Genomic DNA, 16665 nt, shown 5'->3' on the forward strand with positions numbered 1-16665 from the left:
GATAAATGCCTTTTGTTTCGGTCCACCCTGACGTACCTCTTTTGCTACCAGCGTTTTGAATGGAAGAGGAAGGCCTAACAAGTGGGTCCCTTGTCGGTCCCACAGTTCTGGCCTATAGCAATTGAGGAAGCCTGGACTGTTGGTTTCTGGTGATCGATGGCTTGCCAAATAGGTTTATATTGACCGTATTTGAGCCAACAGTTTGACTCCTGGTCCGACACAAATGCTGACCTCGGGCCAACAGCGCCCGCTGCTTTTTGATTTGTGTTAATATCCCACGCACGAATCATGGAACAAAGGCAAAACTTTGGACAGTCGAGATCTTATGGTCTTATTTCCTTTATCAATCGAGACACATCTCTCTCCCTCTCGTCCTCGATCTCTGGCTCTCGGCGATGGCGACGCGACAGCTTCCCCGCCTCCTGAAAACCCTAGATCCCTTCCGCGCCCCGCTGGGGACGAGGGCGATCGGCTCTCTTGTCAGCGATCACACCGCCAAATGGATGCAGGTAATCGATTCGATCCCATCGTTTCTTTTCTCCCTAGTTCTGCTTTGATCGGATGTAACTTCGCGTCGGTGCCACCTTGGTTCCGGCAGGGCATATTATTTCCCGATTAGGAATCCGATTGGTTTGTCCGTTTGATGGGGAAGAGCATGCGATGTGGTCTCGATGGGATTTCATGAATTCGTCTCAAAATGTGCCTTTTTTTCCCTTAATAATTACGATTAGGGTTCGTTGGAAGGGTTTCTTCCAGTGGTTCTCCCAATAATAGTAAGTCTGTACCAAGAATTAACCTTCAAGCTTTATAGCTTTGCACTTACTATGGACAAGCATTTTGTGGAGTATATACTGATTGCTGTTTGTTGGTTGGGTAGAGTATATATTATAACGAGAGATATGGAGAAAATGTTAGAAGCTAAAGATTTTACATGACATAGAGGTAGGTTTAATGATCTGATGCAACTCTAGCTTTAGGAAGAGAAAATGGAGGTAAAGTGAATTGAATTATCAACCATTCCAAGAAGTGAATTTCTTGATATGTTCTATTATTTGATGGGAACAAGAGATTGAAGAGTGTGGTGCTTATAGAATGAAAAACTGGGATTGTTAGAACTGAGAAGAGAAATCTTGAGATTTATGTGTCACCCACCAAGTATCATTTGCACTTAGCAAATATATATCAGATAATTACAAAATTATTATGTCTATTGAAATTAGAAGTGCCAGAGAGATGGAGTGAGAGCATCCGATACTTGATCAGAAAGAGAAAGAAAGGATGTGACAGAGCTTGGTTATCTTGTAATTTAGCTACTATCAGTACTCAACCAAATGAAGGATCTATAATATTCATCTCCATTTAGTTGGGAATTATTCCAATTATATGGTGACCTTAAAACTTGATTTAGGCCCTGTTTGATACACGAGGTTCTAAAGGAAGTGAATCTAAATATAAAAAGTGTTCATGTAAAAGGAAAGAAAAAGAAATGATCATTGGCTGTTTGCTTGATGGCAAAAATGTGAGTGAAAAAGCAACTGTATCAATTTTCTTTACAATATTAGTACCTTTGTGGGGAGAAAATTTTTGCCCTTTTGGGCGGTTAGATAGAATTTTGACGCAAAACTTTCTCCTTCAACATTTTAATTCTTGTATACAAAGAAATCTGACTTAGACACACTCTGTTCTATGTCTAATAAAAGTGCATCTAAAACATGTGTAAATGAGTTGTGCAGGACACCCGCAAGAAATCACCAATGGAGTTGATCAATGAAGTGCCTCCGATAAAAGTTGAAGGACGGATTGTCGCTTGTGAAGGACGTAATCATCCGACTTAGTTCCACCTCTTTTAGTAACTTCTTGCCCTCCCATCTTTTGCTCATTTCGTGATGCTGACAAAATTGCTGTTCAAAATGCAGATAGTAATCCTGCACTAGGCCATCCGATAGAGTTTATTTGCCTTGACCTAGAAGCACCAGCTGTATGCAAATACTGTGGCCTTCGTTATGTTCAAAACCATCATCACTAAGACGACAGAATCCAGCCGAAGCGCTGAACCTTGAGTGTTCTTTTATGATCCAAGATTTATGCTGGCTGAAAATGTTCATGCTACCTTGATTTACTCGACGTATCATAAGAAAGCTGAGCGAGTGCTTAGCTTTCCACAGCTTAAACTGGTTTATGTTGTCATTACAGTTGTTTCTTTTGGAGTGTGTAAGTGGCTCCTTGAAATGCTTATTCTCAATAACCTTATGTAGCAGAGACTAGCGTGGATTTGCCATTAGTTAAGGTATTATCATTATAAGCATCTCACTTCGCAAACCCGGTCTGCTTTGATCATTATTAACACTGGACCTCACTGGCATTCCAGGAGGCAAATCAGTGACAGAAAAAGAAGTTGCAAACAAATATGTATGCATCAAGTTTATGTTTTGTTGGATCACTATTGTATTAGTGATATTTTATGGAATCAAATGTTAGATGGTTAAGAAATAACATATGCATTGCTAAATGATATGATGGATGGCTCTGTGGAGTGACAGAAAGGAAAAATAATGTCTATTAGTAAACAAATAAGTATAATTTTGATAGATAATAAAATGTGGATAAGTTATTTAAGATGACAGATTGTTTGGTTGCCAGCACTAATCCTTAATATTCACATATGAAGCTTAGCAATGCCTCTGCCATCACAGCGTGATAAGGAATTCATCGATTATAGTTCCCAGCAAAATCACTTAGCACAGAAATGACAAAAGCAAGCAGGAAGAGGAATTGTGGGTTTATTTGGCTGCAAAATTTCAGGAAGACGACACAATCATCATACAAATATAGTGAGCCAATATACTGAGGTTCCCATGGTGACATCTCATTTTCCTTTGCCCTAAGAGGTTTTCACACTAGCCTGTTTGAATCACTTTCTACCAATTTGAAAACCTAACCCAGCATAGCCTCATCTGCAGCTCCATCGACTCCAATCACTCGGATTTTTAACGCAGTCTTAGTTTGACTAGTAGCCGTAACCTGTCATCAAACAGAGTATAAAGAACATATATCATACCAAAAGGGAAGTGCCGCAAAAAGCAAATGCGAACCAGTGGGTTAGATGCGGTTAGATTAGTTCGGTCTTGGGGATACCTGAGTTGTCCATTGGATTTCCGGCAGGCACAGGCTCAGGCTCCTTAATGTCAACAACCACGACATCTGATGTGAGGAAAGTCTTTGCCACTGATGCGGCATGCTCCAAACAACACCTCACCACCTGTTTCATTTTACATGGTAATTCAAACTTTCTACAGCAGATGCAAAATGCATCGATTGCCGGATCAAATCAAGGGCAATAGCTTGGGTAGAGATTAACACGCATTTATCACTTTCCATTATTATGGAATTTTAGATTGATTTCTTACAGGCAAAAATGGTATTAACATATTTTCAAGAGAAACGTTGAATACCTCAATCTCTATGAGAACTATTTTTCAGGCAAGTAGTGTATTAATCAATTAAACTGAAGTAAAATAATTTAAATTGCTAATCCTACAGCGCATGAAAACGAACAGGTTGTCACCCATGATTACTACTGCAAAAACTATTGTGTTGCACTAAAAGAATTTAAAATTTGCAAACACTAAGTTCATAGAAAAGAGATATACAAACCTTAGTAGGGTCGATTATACCAGCAGCCATCAAATCCTCGTATTTCCCGGTAGCAGCATTATAACCATACTTGAAGCTATCATTGGCCAGCACCTAATGCAATTATCAAACAATTAGCTTAAATAAAATGCAAATCTGTTAAACAAATCACTCAAGCAAAAAATCACAAGGCATCAAAGACCTTCTCCGTGACCACACTTCCATTAACGCCAGCATTTTTAGCAATCAGCTTCAGTGGGTAGCTCAAGGCCCTCTTGACTATGTCCGCACCAACCTGTGAAAGTAAAATAAGAAAGAAAGGCATTGATATTGTATATCTCAGAGATGTCAATATTCAACATAGTATTGTTGCGCCATTGTTTTCTTCTTCAGGGAAAAATATATATTATCATATATATGCTAACCTTTTGCTCGTCATTGTCAAGTGTTTCCTTGATGGCATCGACTTTTGATGCAAGCCTCAGAAGAGTACAGCCACCACCAACAACAATACCTTCCTCAACAGCAGCCTAAACATAAAAGAATTACAAAAAAACAGTTGATGAAAACATAAATCATAAAAAGAGATAGCCAACTATGAAACTAATGGCAGATCAACAGTCAAACCTTGGTAGCATTCAGAGCATCTTCAACTCTCAACTTCTTCTCTTTTAGTTCTGTTTCTGTTTGTGCTCCAACCTACACAAATTTGAGAAAAACGAAAGGCACAATGTGCCATTTTGCATGTAACCATGGAGCCTAGTGTGCAAAAAAGAAACAAAGGAGATGGAGTAACCTCTATGTAAATGCTTCACCCTACCTGAATGACGGCAACACCACCAGACAGCTTTGCTATTCGCTCATTAAGCTTTTCCTTCTCATATTCTTGCTCCGCAACCTAGAAATAGAGATTGATAGAGCTTAGATGGTTTAGGAATTTAAGCTTTTATAAGCCAAAAAATGTAAAAATATATATATTTTTTTCTATATAATACAACCTCAATCAGATTCTTTATCTGTGCAACTCTTTTAGTTACTTCCTCCTGCGTACTCCCATCTCCAACTATTGTGGCTGAATCTTTGGTGAGTACAACCTTGGCAGCAGTACCCAAGACCTCTTTGCCAGCTTTATCCAGTGAAAGGCCAACTTCATCTCTAATTACAGTAGCTACATAAAACCAACAAATAGTCAGAATCTTAGGATGACTAATGAACTCATGTTACAGAAAGAACAGCTGTCAATGAGATACTTATGAAAAAGGAAATGGATCAACCTCCAGTCAATATCGCAATATCGTCAAGGTACTGACTTTTGCGGTCCCCAAATCCAGGGGCTTTTAGTGCAGCAATCTTCAGTGACCCTCTTAATTTATTCACAACAAGAGTTGCAAGGGCTTCCTGTTCAATATCTTCTGCAATTATGACTACTGGGTATCCCCCTCTTATGGCATCTTCCAAAACATTGATAAGATCTCTAGCGTTGGTGATTTTCTTGTCAACTAGAAGCAACTGAATACAAATAGACATGATTGTCAAAATACAAGCTTAACATGCATACAGATAACACGGCAATACGACTCCTGATGACATATATAGAAGTACTTCGTGTTTGAGACCAAACCTTGCAATTCTCATATTCAACAGTCATTTTTTCACTGTCTGTCACAAAGTAAGGGGAAATATAACCACGATCAAACTGCATCCCCTCAACAACATATAGGTTGTTCTCAGCACTTTTCCCTTCTTCGAGGGTAACCACCCCCTTCCTCCCAACCTTGCTCATTGCTTCAGCAATCATGTTCCCTATCTCATAGTTGTTACCAGCACTAACAGCTGCAACATCCGCAAGTTCACTGTCTTCTACCTGCAACATAAGAATGCATGAGCATATGACAGGATTTCATGATCAGTTCCCTAACTTTTTTTCCTAGCCTGACTTTACCATTGGTTAGGAATACAGTTTACCTCCTTAGACATCTTCTCAAGTTCGGTAACTAGTGCTTTGGCAGTTTTTTCAATGCCACGAGTAATCTGAACAGGGTTAGCACCGGCTGCAACCACCTGCATGATTTACAAGTATAATAACAAGGAAAGAGAAATCTATCCCTACAAAAGAAAATATATGCAGGGAAGATGTACCTTAACACCTTCCGCAATCAGCCCTTGAGCAAGAACAACTGACGTAGTTGTCCCATCGCCAGCCAAATCATTGGTCTTAGCAGCCGCTTGTCTTACTAGCTTGGCACCAATGTTCTCAACAGGATCTTCTAGCTCAACCTATAAGGCAATTAAAGTTTGATAAGGATTCATTTATAGTTCACATGACTAATTCAAAGACTTCCATGACTTCAAGTCTTAAATCACCAAACATCAATTTGTTACACAATTTAAGAAAAGAGAGGGAGAATGCATACTTTGCCTTTCAATTTACAGTGCACAGATTGAGGAATATCGATGACAAATATCATACAGTAAAGCAATAGAGATTATCAGTAACAAAAGCAACAAAGAAAAAGCAGCTGAGGATGCAAAATTTGGAAGACAACATTCTTATATTTTTCCTATAAGCTACAAGATTAATTCTCCAACCATTTTGACATGAAGAAAATTTTATATCCTGAATTTAGCATTATATCTACAATTTCCATAGAAATGACAATGGAATCATACATTTACTAAGAAGTATATACAGAACTAAAACCTCACAACCAGCCATCAAATATTTGCATGCACATCACAATCAAAAGACGAAGCATATCATAAAAGCTTGGACATGAGATGCAGGGAAAACACACCTCTTTTGCTACTGTCACCCCATCATTTACAATCTTAGGTGATCCATACTTGCTTTCCAAGACAACATTCCTGCCCTTCGGACCAAGGGTAACCCCAACAAGGTCTGCAAGCTTGTTGACACCAGTCTGATATGACCAGTTGTACACATAAGAAACTATAAATGACACTTAATTTATATAAGAAAAAGGCATGCTTTGAAGAATTATATCTCTACAAAACTCACTTGTAGCTTTTTAATAGCTGATCCATCCTTGTTGAAGTATAATTCCTTAGCCATTGCATTAATCTTAGAGTTGCCTCTTCTCAGATAACACAAGCTCTGTCCCCTGCCGCTGATTGCAATAGGTGATATAGAAGAAAAAGAAGAAAACTGGGAGAACTTTTGTTTAGAAGCCAAGAGCTTCTTATTTGGTCTGACATTGCTAGGAGAAGCAATAGCACCAACAGTAGACATTGCATAGAAAGTAGCAGCCATTGCCTGTCGATGAAAAACAACACAGCTTTATAGCTCACAATGGTGTACAACGAAGATTCTCATCTACAAATTTTATAGAAACATACACAATAATGTGTCCAACAAAGCAAGATAAACATAATAATTTGTAGGTCACAAATGATATTGTAGTGAAAGCATAAAACAAGTGAACATGGAGTACAACTTTGACAAAGGAGCATAACGACTCAATATAGTCGAAACAAAGTCTAGTAGAAGATACTGTAATTATATTCAAGTTCATAAATGATGCATCATGCTACCTAGTCTTGCTGAAAAGTAATGGTTGGATATGTTCAGTTATCAGTTATCACCATACAAAATATTCAATTGATAAATGAAACTAATCATGGTGTGGCATTAAAAAGATTCAAAAATTAAATCCCACATTACTCAGGCAAAAATTTATTTGCATTATCACACAAAATGAACATAAGTTTCCAACTAAAAGGCGTTACTTAAATATGGGGGATGCCATCCTAAAGTACACTGTTCTAGGATAAATCATGTGATCTTTAGCAAACTGGGTAAATTAGGTAGACTACGTCCTTTGAACCTGTTATGGAGACAATTATTCAGTTAGGTTAGATTTTGTTATGAAACTTCTCAAGAAACCAATCTCAAGAACCAAAATTTTCAACTGTCAGAAACATCAGATAACACAGTCCACAGGTCACATTTTGTAGGTTGATTAGTCTAGCAAAATTGTATATTCTAGTTTCTTATCTCTCATATGCTTCCTATTATGGGATGTCAACACAGTGCATGTGCATGTATCACCTTTTAGAACCTAACATGCCCATCCCCTTCCCACAGTCACACAATCAATCACATCTAGTGAGTCTTTACTTTGCCCACCATCAACCTGACAGAACAAATCATATAGAAAGCATAAAACATGTATTGGTCAGATTCCTCGAATGTAGTTAACTGGCAATAAATGGATCTTTTGTTTGGGCAGAGAAATTTTTTGCAATGATACATTCAATATCGATCTCGTTCCAAGATGTAGCAACTGAAATCTTGATCCTCACAAGTTAATCATCAAGGTCATAAGCAAAAATGGGAAGATATTAACTTCCTTTAGCAGAGATATAAATGCAATACTGTACCAGAATGCAAAATGATCCTTGAAGTTAGTTGATAACATGACACTGATTTCCTTTATTAAAAATCAAGTCAATACATTCAACATCAACAGCCAACAACCTTGAGGAGCAAAGAAGCTGTAAAAATCATGGTCTTAAGTAGTTAAAATGACAAAGAGAAAGCTGAGTTTCCAAAGGCACTACTGGAGATGCACGGCACTTTCTATTCTGCACAACCGAGCTCTCAGTATGATATGTTATTGTCCAATTCTCAGACACATGAAAAGTGAGATGAGAACCAATAACATGTGAAAACTTAGAAAGAAAAAACACATATCAGTTTTCTATCTTTTATGATTTATGGTGACAATTTATATATTTATTCCTATAGGATCTTTAAAAAAATGATAAGAAAACACATAGACATTGCAATTACTCCATGAATTTCCAGAAAATTATTATTCGACAGTTCACTATCTCCTCAGACAATGATAGTTTCAGCTTCAATCTGTTTTATCCTTTTCCCCTTTTTGCCTAAAAGAAGGAAGCAGCTTCAGTTTATCTACTTCTTCGGCGAGAAAGTTCGATTGACTACCACCTCCCCGTCATCTCTCACTCTCCCGAGTAACACAAATGGGATAAACTTTAATATTAGCATGCTCCAATACACTTCCTCCCAGTTTTCACCTATCTTGCTGCAACTCAGAAGTCTGGGACGGTACACAAAAGGCGCAAGCTTTCTGGAGGATTAGAGTAGGAATCATCCGATCAGACACCAAATCTCAAATCTTGGTACTCAGACTTACACCATCCGAACTCTAACCAATCCATTCGTGAAAGAAACAAAGGCAATATAAGGAGGATCACTGCGACCACCAGATCGAAGACAAGAAACAAGATCGAGATAAAAATACCACCTTGAAGAAGGGTAGGGTCTCGGGATTTGAGCGGATAGGGCTCGCTCGTGCAGGATCGACTGTTGTGGAGAGGCTGCCAGCGAGCCGTCGAAATGGCGGCTGATGAGGTTTTATGGGAGGCTTTCGCTTGTGGAGGTCCGGAACGATCTCGGCCGTTGGATTCAATGACGCCGAACTATCTGGAAGTCGATGGAACCTGTGATGTTTTATGGGGCTATTTACATAACAGTCCAAAGTCTTTACCGTAATGACTAATACCTCCTTATTCTATTGTTAGTCTTCCTAATCCAACATTCACTCTAACCTTGACGGGTAATGGAGTCAACCCGAACCCGATCCATTCAGTGCCAGGTAACCCGAATCCGATTTAATTCGGCCCGGTTCGGATCCAGACACCGCCCCTGCTTCGGGTCTTCTTCCTCGGCGCGTGCGATTCGATCTCACCATCTCCGACGACGACGGTCGCCTCTCCAAATCCGTTCCATCCGCGGAGCCGACGCTCGGTCCTTCGACGCCGCCGCTCGCTTTGATTGATGTCGTTAGAGAGGGTGAGAGGGATTAAATTGGTCCGAGGGATATATATGTAATTTTGTTCAAAGATCTTATCTTGCCTTCTCGCACGAACAGATCGAATGAAGCCTCTTCCGTTGCCACATCCCCATCAACCCTAGAATTCGAAATCCTCCATTTCTCGTGTGAAGTGATTCAACTCTTCGTTTCCGCGCCCGTTTCTGCTAGTGATAATCTCGAAAGGGGCCTTTGTTTCTTGCGCCAATGGACGGTCGTGGCGATCCGCCGATGAGTTCTCGGCATTCAAATCTTAAGAAGTCCTTTAAGCTCGGCATTCGTTCTCTTCTCACGGCCTTCTCCAAAGAGGTGATCTTTGATGTGTTCTTCTCTAATTTCTCTCTGATTATTCGTGAAGCTTCGGTATATGCTTCTTCGCAAAAGACGTGTGTTCAAAATATCAGCTTTGTGAAATATAGAAGATGAAATTTTGAGTTTGCTAGCTAGAGTTTGGCTTCTAGATGTAATTTTGTATTGCCTCTGCTAATAAACTATTCAATACCTGCATTTTTTTTAATTATCCGCTGTAGAAAATAGTTGACGTTTGTAGAAGAACCGACCCAAAGTTTATTTAATGCAAAGAGAGCCTTGGTATGTATACAACTAGAAGTTGTTGTTCTTTAGAAGTTGACTGAATAATCCTTCATGAATAGCCCAGATCTTCGAGTGGCTTGATAGAAATGGCTGGCGATATCTAGATGAAATTAGTGGCAATATGCAGCCTTTAAAGGAATGAATTGGGTAGGTGTAACATCGTGATTAAACGGATGTACCAACCATATAGCACATATAACCTGCTGTTATTCAGGCACCTTAGAAGATGTTGAAATTTCAGTCACTTCTTGCTCAAATTGGAACACATTGATGAACCTGTTATCTTTGTCATGTATTTAAATCCCTAGAATGACTTGATAGGTTGTTATTACATGATATCATGACCTACTGAATTATATGTTCTTACATTTTGTTCCTTTTATAGTTGATCTAACTTTATATGAATCACTGTAAGAAGAAATAAGAGGGTTATTTAGTTGTAAATGAATCTATCTACTAACGGTCTCTGGTTATTTGTTTGCATTTATGATCTTTTGGCATATACTCCTCTTTTGTAGTTTTAGTTCTGAGCGGTTCTAATCATGTATTAAGACTTTGGTAACTATGGAAATTATTATTTGTTTAACATGTGTCTTTAGGATGTGGAGAAAGCATTTCCAACAATTACCAATTCTGAGAGAGAAAGCCTTTATCTCATGTTTGTACAGGTAAATTTTTTAAAATGTGTTTTATAAATTGCTTAATGATTGGTGAGTCTTTGCATCTAAGTGATGCCATATGTCATATCTGATCTTTTGCTAGAGATAACAGCAAGATGCTGTAAATTGTGGTTACTTTAAAATAATATTTTAGGTATAAAGTTGATATGACAGAGTAACACTTGTTGGATGTTTGGCTGTTGAATGCCGACGTACTTTACATGTTTGATTAGTAGAGGCTGAGATCTTGATAGTATATCTTGTATGTATTCAGAGAAGGATTTGCATTTTTTTCAGTGTATCTGTACTTTTTTACTTGACTGCTGTGAAGATAATATTTACGCTTTTTCTCTTTGCTTTTCCAGGTGCTTAAGTCATTACATGAGAATATAGAGGTATGAAAATTTTATTCTGGACATATATTAGTTACTTGTTTAATTTGATGGCAACACGTGGTCCATAGTTCATACTAAGCTATCCAATGACAGTGTATATAGGATTGGATTATGAAAATATGATGTTCTTGGCTTTGTATCCTCATGAGGAATTGACATCCAATGGACAATCTTCTTTGTCTAACTAGTTGATTGGCACATTGTTAAGTTAGGTATAGAGTTCACTGTACATTTGAGATCTATTTTTAACCTGTTATTTTTTATTGATCATGAGTATGTTGTAGATTTGGTTCCTGCAACTTATGTCTCATGCTCATCAACATTGCAATTTTCTGATGCCCTTTCCATTAATGGTAGGATGAAAATATCCAGTGTCATTTTGTATGATGATATCTAGCCATATATCTAGTTCGACAACTTGAATATGGATAAGTTACCTTTGTTATCACAAACTCTTCTAGAATGAGATGAATTTATTTCACCTAATTGTATATAACAATAATAACAAAATCAAAAAGTACCAACTATCATGGATCATTTTTCACCATTGAGCTCTGTGATTTCATATAATTATATAAAGGTTTGTAATTTAGAAATTTTAATTTTTTTTATTTAACTAATAGATACGTTTATTAATGTTGTAAACATACCAACAAAGCTCCTTTTTTCTTCTTCTTTTTTTTTCACTTGTGCAGGAGGAGTTCGAATCTATATGTCAAGAGACAGAGGTATGCATATAACATACAAATTTTCTGATAAAGGCAGAGAGTTTGTTTCCAAGATATGGCCAACGAGTTTGCTCCTAGAATCCATATTTGTAGTTGCCACACTTGTGGTAATTTGCCTGTAAATTTTAATGAAGCATGTGAGTGATGCCATGTCAATCTTGTCAATGTAGAGAAATGAGGTAAACTAAGGGAAAAGGGATGAACAATAAAGAAGTTACAATGGTAAGCCCTAAGCTCCTACATGAAGACCTGTTGGCATATATTAAGTCGATCTACGTGCCAAAAGTGATCTCATCGAGCAGAAAAAGGCTCAATGAAGCATCATAACAAGTTGTTTTATCTTGCAAAGGGCCATTGGATAGCCTTAAGTAGCTGATAGACCGTCCAACAATTTTATGACCTCCTACATTTGCAAGTGTTTAAGCCCATTTGATAGATCCAGTATTCAATAAATCTGATTTCTTTGTTAATATCACTTGCTTTGTGTCGCAACATTGTTTGTTACTATGTTGTGTACTTCTTTGCTCGTGTGGTATCCTTTTGTACTTCTCTAGCTCTTACATTTTCTAGATGAAATGAGTTTGGTCACAATGTGTGGTGGATTGATGTCACTTCCACTGGGTTGCCATGTTGTTTGTACATTATTTATACTTCTTTTTCTCCTATAGGATCTTCTTGTTCTTTTTTTCTCTTTCATTTTCTTTAGAAATGAGTTGGATAGGCTTCTGCCCAACCTTTCCCTTAAGGGGAAAGATACAACTCTATTAACTTTTGTCCTTCACCTTTGAAATATCATCTTAATAGCATTTGCCTTTGCAACGAGCTTGAAGAGACCTTGATGCATCTAAATGTCACTAATTTATTCTCCTAATTCCATATTTTCTTACAATTATGAATTGATCTGGTAAGTGCGATTTTAAGTCAATGATGAAGTTTATCTTGTTACTTTTGATTTAATATGAAAACTTACAGAAGTTAAATTACTCATAACAGGTAGGTAAGACTCTTGATATAATAGAGCAACTTGTGGAAGAGCATAACCTTGATGTCCTTGCTGCAGATAAGTAAGTAACAAGGTCAGAAGATTTCATGATTTTCCTAATGAATGAACAATCTGCATACTGCATCAAGTTAAACGATTGGAGAGAATGGACTTCATCTGCTACAAGGAGCTTCCACGATTTTTTGATGTTCTGAACTCATTATAGGTTTATAGACTGTGTTGTTGTTTATGAAAAATTTTGTTTATACTTGATTGGTCTGTTCTAGAGTCCCTATTTTTAGATGACTTTATGCTTGCCATGTCTATATCTTGAAATTTTTGCATATCTAGAACATTCAAATATATGATAAAGATGCAAATTCACATATATTGCTATCTTTTCTGCTTTGCTAGTTTTGTTGATAATGAATGTCTCTGAATCAGGACAGACATAGGAGGCATCACAGAGAAGATATTAAAAGCAAAGAAGGATGAAATCCAAGACTTGACGAGTCTGTTGCAGAAGGTAGATTAAATTAAAAAACTTGATCTTCCTTCGGGATTATTTCTAATACATTTGATGAAGTTGATATGTTTGATGGTATACAATTGAATCAGTATATATATATATTACATATGACTAAAATAAGTATTGACTCTCTGATATTTTTTCATAGTGAACAAATAGACATTTAGGAATGAGCGCACTATCTTAAGAATTTGAATTACACCATGCCTGACATTTGCACAGAAATACAAATTGAAGAAACATCAAAAATAGGAGAGATATGCTAGTATTTGTTGATGTTATGTAGATAGCCAGTGGTAGTGGAAGTAGCTGGTTCAAGAATGGCCAAGTATTAGCTCTTTTTTATCTTCAAAAACAAAAGAATAATCAGGCATACTCATATAGGTTTGCTTGATTGAACATTACTTGGACACATGATGTTTTTGTCTAGTGACAAACAGATTTTGAGAGAGAACCTCGAAAAGAAGCTACATGGATTCTTCCCAAGATCATGTTAGTGAATTTATCATTGTTTATGCCATAGTTCGCTGTGTCAATTGACTTCAGCATGTATCCACTCAATTCTCATTACTGTCAACCGACGTCACTCGGTCTCCAGCCTATTTCGCAACCTCATTACTAGAAATCGGTTGAAATTAGTCATAGTTGATTAATCATGACTGTTGTATACTGGTACAATTCTAGTGGATTGTCAACCATAAAATAAATAAAAGAAGATGAGGAATGGAAGGAGGCCAATGGCTGCCACAGGTGGCAACCAGAGGTTGAGGGCAGGAAAGTAGAGGATTGCAGAGGGAAAAACCAGGCATTTACTGTCACCGTCACATGTATTGCTTCTAGTTTTGCCTATTCCATAGATGTTTGATCAGGTGAAATACATCAGTTAGTAAAGCTGGTTGTGGAAGCCAATAAAGCAACAACATTATGGATTGTTTTTGAATCATTGATTATTGAATAAAATACTTAAGCATGTGTCCACCATATTGTAATGCATCTGTGTGGACAATTTTAGAAGAATGCTGCTTTTATAACTACAAATTCTGCTGTATGTTATACTTTGAAACCTACCATGGGGAAACTATGGCTTGGGATCCTGAGCTGTAAAATGGTCTAGGCTGTAATTTGCTAAGGTTCTTACTTGAGCTTGATTGGAGCTGTAGCAAGCCGTACGTGACATAGCTGATTCTGATACTGAAGTGGACAACCTTATCCTGTGTGTGGTAGTGTCTCTGCATGCAAGGAAGGCTGCATGCTTCTGATCCTTTCAGATTCTGCAATGGAAGTAGGTTCATACACTATGCTTGCTCTTACAGCTTAAACCTATTGGCAGTTGTGTTCTGTTAGCAATTTCTTTTTTGCCTTAAAGCGAATACTGCTTCCTTTTAGCAGATCATGCTAATTCCCTTTTTCTAAATTTATATTGAGGTTTCTCAAGAATCATTCTTTGCTTAAATTGCACCCATTAGGTAGGTCTCTTCACTGCCATATGCTGTTTTTAGTTTTTGGTCAAGTGCTCAACATAGATTTTGGGAAATGACTTTAGTTTGGCTGATGTTTGTTAGGTTCTTGAAATCTCTGGTTTTCTTGAGCTGTGCTTTATAGCTGACCAGTGTTGACGTGAAAGGGCAGGGGTGATGATGATGAGTCTTTCTTACTACTTGCTGTTTTTCATTCAGGTTGATGATTACAACAATGTTATGAAAGCTCGCATTGAGTCGCTTAAGACCAGTCAGGATCTCTCCACTGCAGACATTGTGGAGCAGGTATGGATGGCAGCAAGTTGAATGCCTTCTTGTAATAACTTGTGTTGTGCTTCTCAGCATCTTGTTGCTATTTTGGTTTTCAATTTGCAGTTGAGAAGCTGGAATGGCAACTTTGAAAAGTACCATGGCAGCTTGAACGGGTGAAGCCAGTGTTTGGTGAAAAATCCCACATGTCAAAGCTTAAGCTATGAGAGAATCTTTCCAATTGTTCGTCTCAGTTCCAGTGAAGGAAGATTGAGCTTAAGATTTGCTCCTTTGTTTCACTGTCACTGATCAAGAAACAAGATTTAACTAACCTCTACGGAATCTTTAACTACATTTTCTATTGCAATTATAGATAAGGGCATCATCCTTACAGTTTGCAGTTGCATCTTTTTCATGAATGATTATGATGCTACATTGGACTGCTGCCTTGACAGATATTTGCTTCTACTTGTTTGCTCAATCAACTACTGTACATTTGATGAATAGGTGTTTGCTTAAATCAACCAAGATGTTTTCCTCGATCAACAGTTGTATTGTAAGTGTATTTCAGATAAGTGGAACTTGAACAAAGATCTGTCATGCATAACTGTGTAGGGGGTTTAAACTTTTCCTTTAAGCTTGAAATCCAAGACATGAACAAGGGAAGGAGGTGTGACATAAATCCATATCTGGTTGATTCAGGAAATGTTTATTACAATTGTTCATTCTTTGCACATTCATGTTCTTTGGCAAATTTTTCTTCCTAGGATTTTCTGCAGTTAATACAAGTACACTGATTCAGTTTATTGTAGATCCAGATATCTGAATACCTTCTTGGTGTATTATAATGATGGATCAGGCACAACTGATCCAAATTACCTGAATGCATTAATTTTTCTTATTATTCTTTATGATCTTTGCTTTCAGTTGTTTCCTATCCTAGAGAAGTCATTATCTGGTTTGACTTGTGTTAGCATGTAACATTCATGCAATTTTCACATCCACATGTTCAGTACATGCAATTCCAAACTGGTGTGACTTTGTGAAGAAAATAGTGTGTTAATTTGTCTCACCAAATTAAAAATAAAAAAGTGACACACCTTATTTTTTTAGTTTAATTTTAAATATAATAAATATTGTATCCTACCATGATATATGAAGCAAATTATTCAAAAATTATTATTATTATTATGATTTTTGATATTATTTGATTAATTTTTATATTAATTTTTAATAAAAAAAATTAAATTAAGAGAATATTGAGAATCTATGGATTTCATACTTTCAATGAGGATCAAGGGATAATTATAAATTACTTAGATCTCCTTAGTATTATAATCATTGGATTTAAAAAATTTATATTGGAATCTTCATATTTATAAAAATAAAATATATAAGTTTATTTATCTCATTGGTTTTACCGATGGAAACATGAAAATAATAGATAAAAAATAATTTCAGTATTCTAGTTAGTGATGATGGACCACGTCGATGGTGGTAAATGACGATGCTGTTGGGGACGTGGGTAGTTGTTATGAATGAAGAAAATGATAATGA

The 16665-nt window shown here is 37.0% G+C and overlaps 3 protein-coding genes across 3 annotated transcripts; 2 read left to right on the top strand and 1 right to left on the bottom strand.

Moving 5' to 3' along the window:
• The first annotated feature begins 315 nt into the window (after window positions 1-315).
• Window positions 316-2305, top strand: LOC103978644 (NADH dehydrogenase [ubiquinone] iron-sulfur protein 6, mitochondrial-like). The gene is made up of 3 exons (XM_009394496.3): window positions 316-509; window positions 1734-1818; window positions 1917-2305. Exons 1-3 carry the CDS (start codon window positions 396-398, stop codon window positions 2024-2026), a joined length of 309 nt encoding a protein of 102 aa, XP_009392771.1. The 5' UTR covers window positions 316-395; the 3' UTR covers window positions 2027-2305.
• A 457-nt stretch (window positions 2306-2762) lies between these two features.
• LOC135633028 (ruBisCO large subunit-binding protein subunit beta, chloroplastic-like) lies at window positions 2763-9086 on the bottom strand. Its single transcript, XM_065142064.1, has 15 exons — window positions 8928-9086; window positions 6653-6907; window positions 6429-6554; window positions 5773-5910; window positions 5599-5694; window positions 5255-5497; window positions 4908-5142; window positions 4632-4801; window positions 4454-4531; window positions 4261-4332; window positions 4059-4163; window positions 3836-3928; window positions 3655-3747; window positions 3136-3259; window positions 2763-3021 (listed from the first exon to the last, which is right to left on the bottom strand). Exons 2-15 carry the CDS (start codon window positions 6902-6904, stop codon window positions 3008-3010), a joined length of 1839 nt encoding a protein of 612 aa, XP_064998136.1. The 5' UTR covers window positions 6905-6907; window positions 8928-9086; the 3' UTR covers window positions 2763-3007.
• A 249-nt stretch (window positions 9087-9335) lies between these two features.
• On the top strand, window positions 9336-15501 carry LOC135633029 (uncharacterized). Its single transcript, XM_065142076.1, has 9 exons — window positions 9336-9475; window positions 9555-9803; window positions 10688-10756; window positions 11113-11142; window positions 11838-11870; window positions 12864-12934; window positions 13297-13378; window positions 15058-15144; window positions 15235-15501. Exons 2-9 carry the CDS (start codon window positions 9702-9704, stop codon window positions 15286-15288), a joined length of 528 nt encoding a protein of 175 aa, XP_064998148.1. The 5' UTR covers window positions 9336-9475; window positions 9555-9701; the 3' UTR covers window positions 15289-15501.
• Window positions 15502-16665: the final 1164 nt, after the last annotated feature.

The sequence above is a fragment of the Musa acuminata genome, chromosome BXJ1-3 (assembly GCF_036884655.1).
Source record: "Musa acuminata AAA Group cultivar baxijiao chromosome BXJ1-3, Cavendish_Baxijiao_AAA, whole genome shotgun sequence".
NCBI classification, from domain to species: domain Eukaryota; kingdom Viridiplantae; phylum Streptophyta; class Magnoliopsida; order Zingiberales; family Musaceae; genus Musa; species Musa acuminata.

What these genes read in the sequence shown, in the direction of transcription:
- LOC135633029 (XM_065142076.1), top strand. Translation starts at nt 9,702, where the DNA reads ATGGACGGTCGTGGCGATCCGCCGATGAGTTCTCGGCATTCAAATCTT. An exon ending in TTTATCTCATGTTTGTACAG is followed by an intron (nt 10,757 to 11,112) that starts GTAAATTTTTTA and finishes TTGCTTTTCCAG; the next exon opens with GTGCTTAAGTCATTACATGA. An exon ending in CATTACATGAGAATATAGAG is followed by an intron (nt 11,143 to 11,837) that starts GTATGAAAATTT and finishes TCACTTGTGCAG; the next exon opens with GAGGAGTTCGAATCTATATG.
- LOC135633028 (XM_065142064.1), bottom strand. Translation starts at nt 6,904, where the DNA reads ATGGCTGCTACTTTCTATGCAATGTCTACTGTTGGTGCTATTGCTTCT. An exon ending in TGATTGCGGAAGGTGTTAAG is followed by an intron (nt 5,695 to 5,772) that starts GTACATCTTCCC and finishes TAAATCATGCAG; the next exon opens with GTGGTTGCAGCCGGTGCTAA. An exon ending in TTGACAATGACGAGCAAAAG is followed by an intron (nt 3,929 to 4,058) that starts GTTAGCATATAT and finishes TTACTTTCACAG; the next exon opens with GTTGGTGCGGACATAGTCAA.
- LOC103978644 (XM_009394496.3), top strand. Translation starts at nt 396, where the DNA reads ATGGCGACGCGACAGCTTCCCCGCCTCCTGAAAACCCTAGATCCCTTC. An exon ending in ACACCGCCAAATGGATGCAG is followed by an intron (nt 510 to 1,733) that starts GTAATCGATTCG and finishes TGAGTTGTGCAG; the next exon opens with GACACCCGCAAGAAATCACC. An exon ending in GATTGTCGCTTGTGAAGGAC is followed by an intron (nt 1,819 to 1,916) that starts GTAATCATCCGA and finishes TTCAAAATGCAG; the next exon opens with ATAGTAATCCTGCACTAGGC.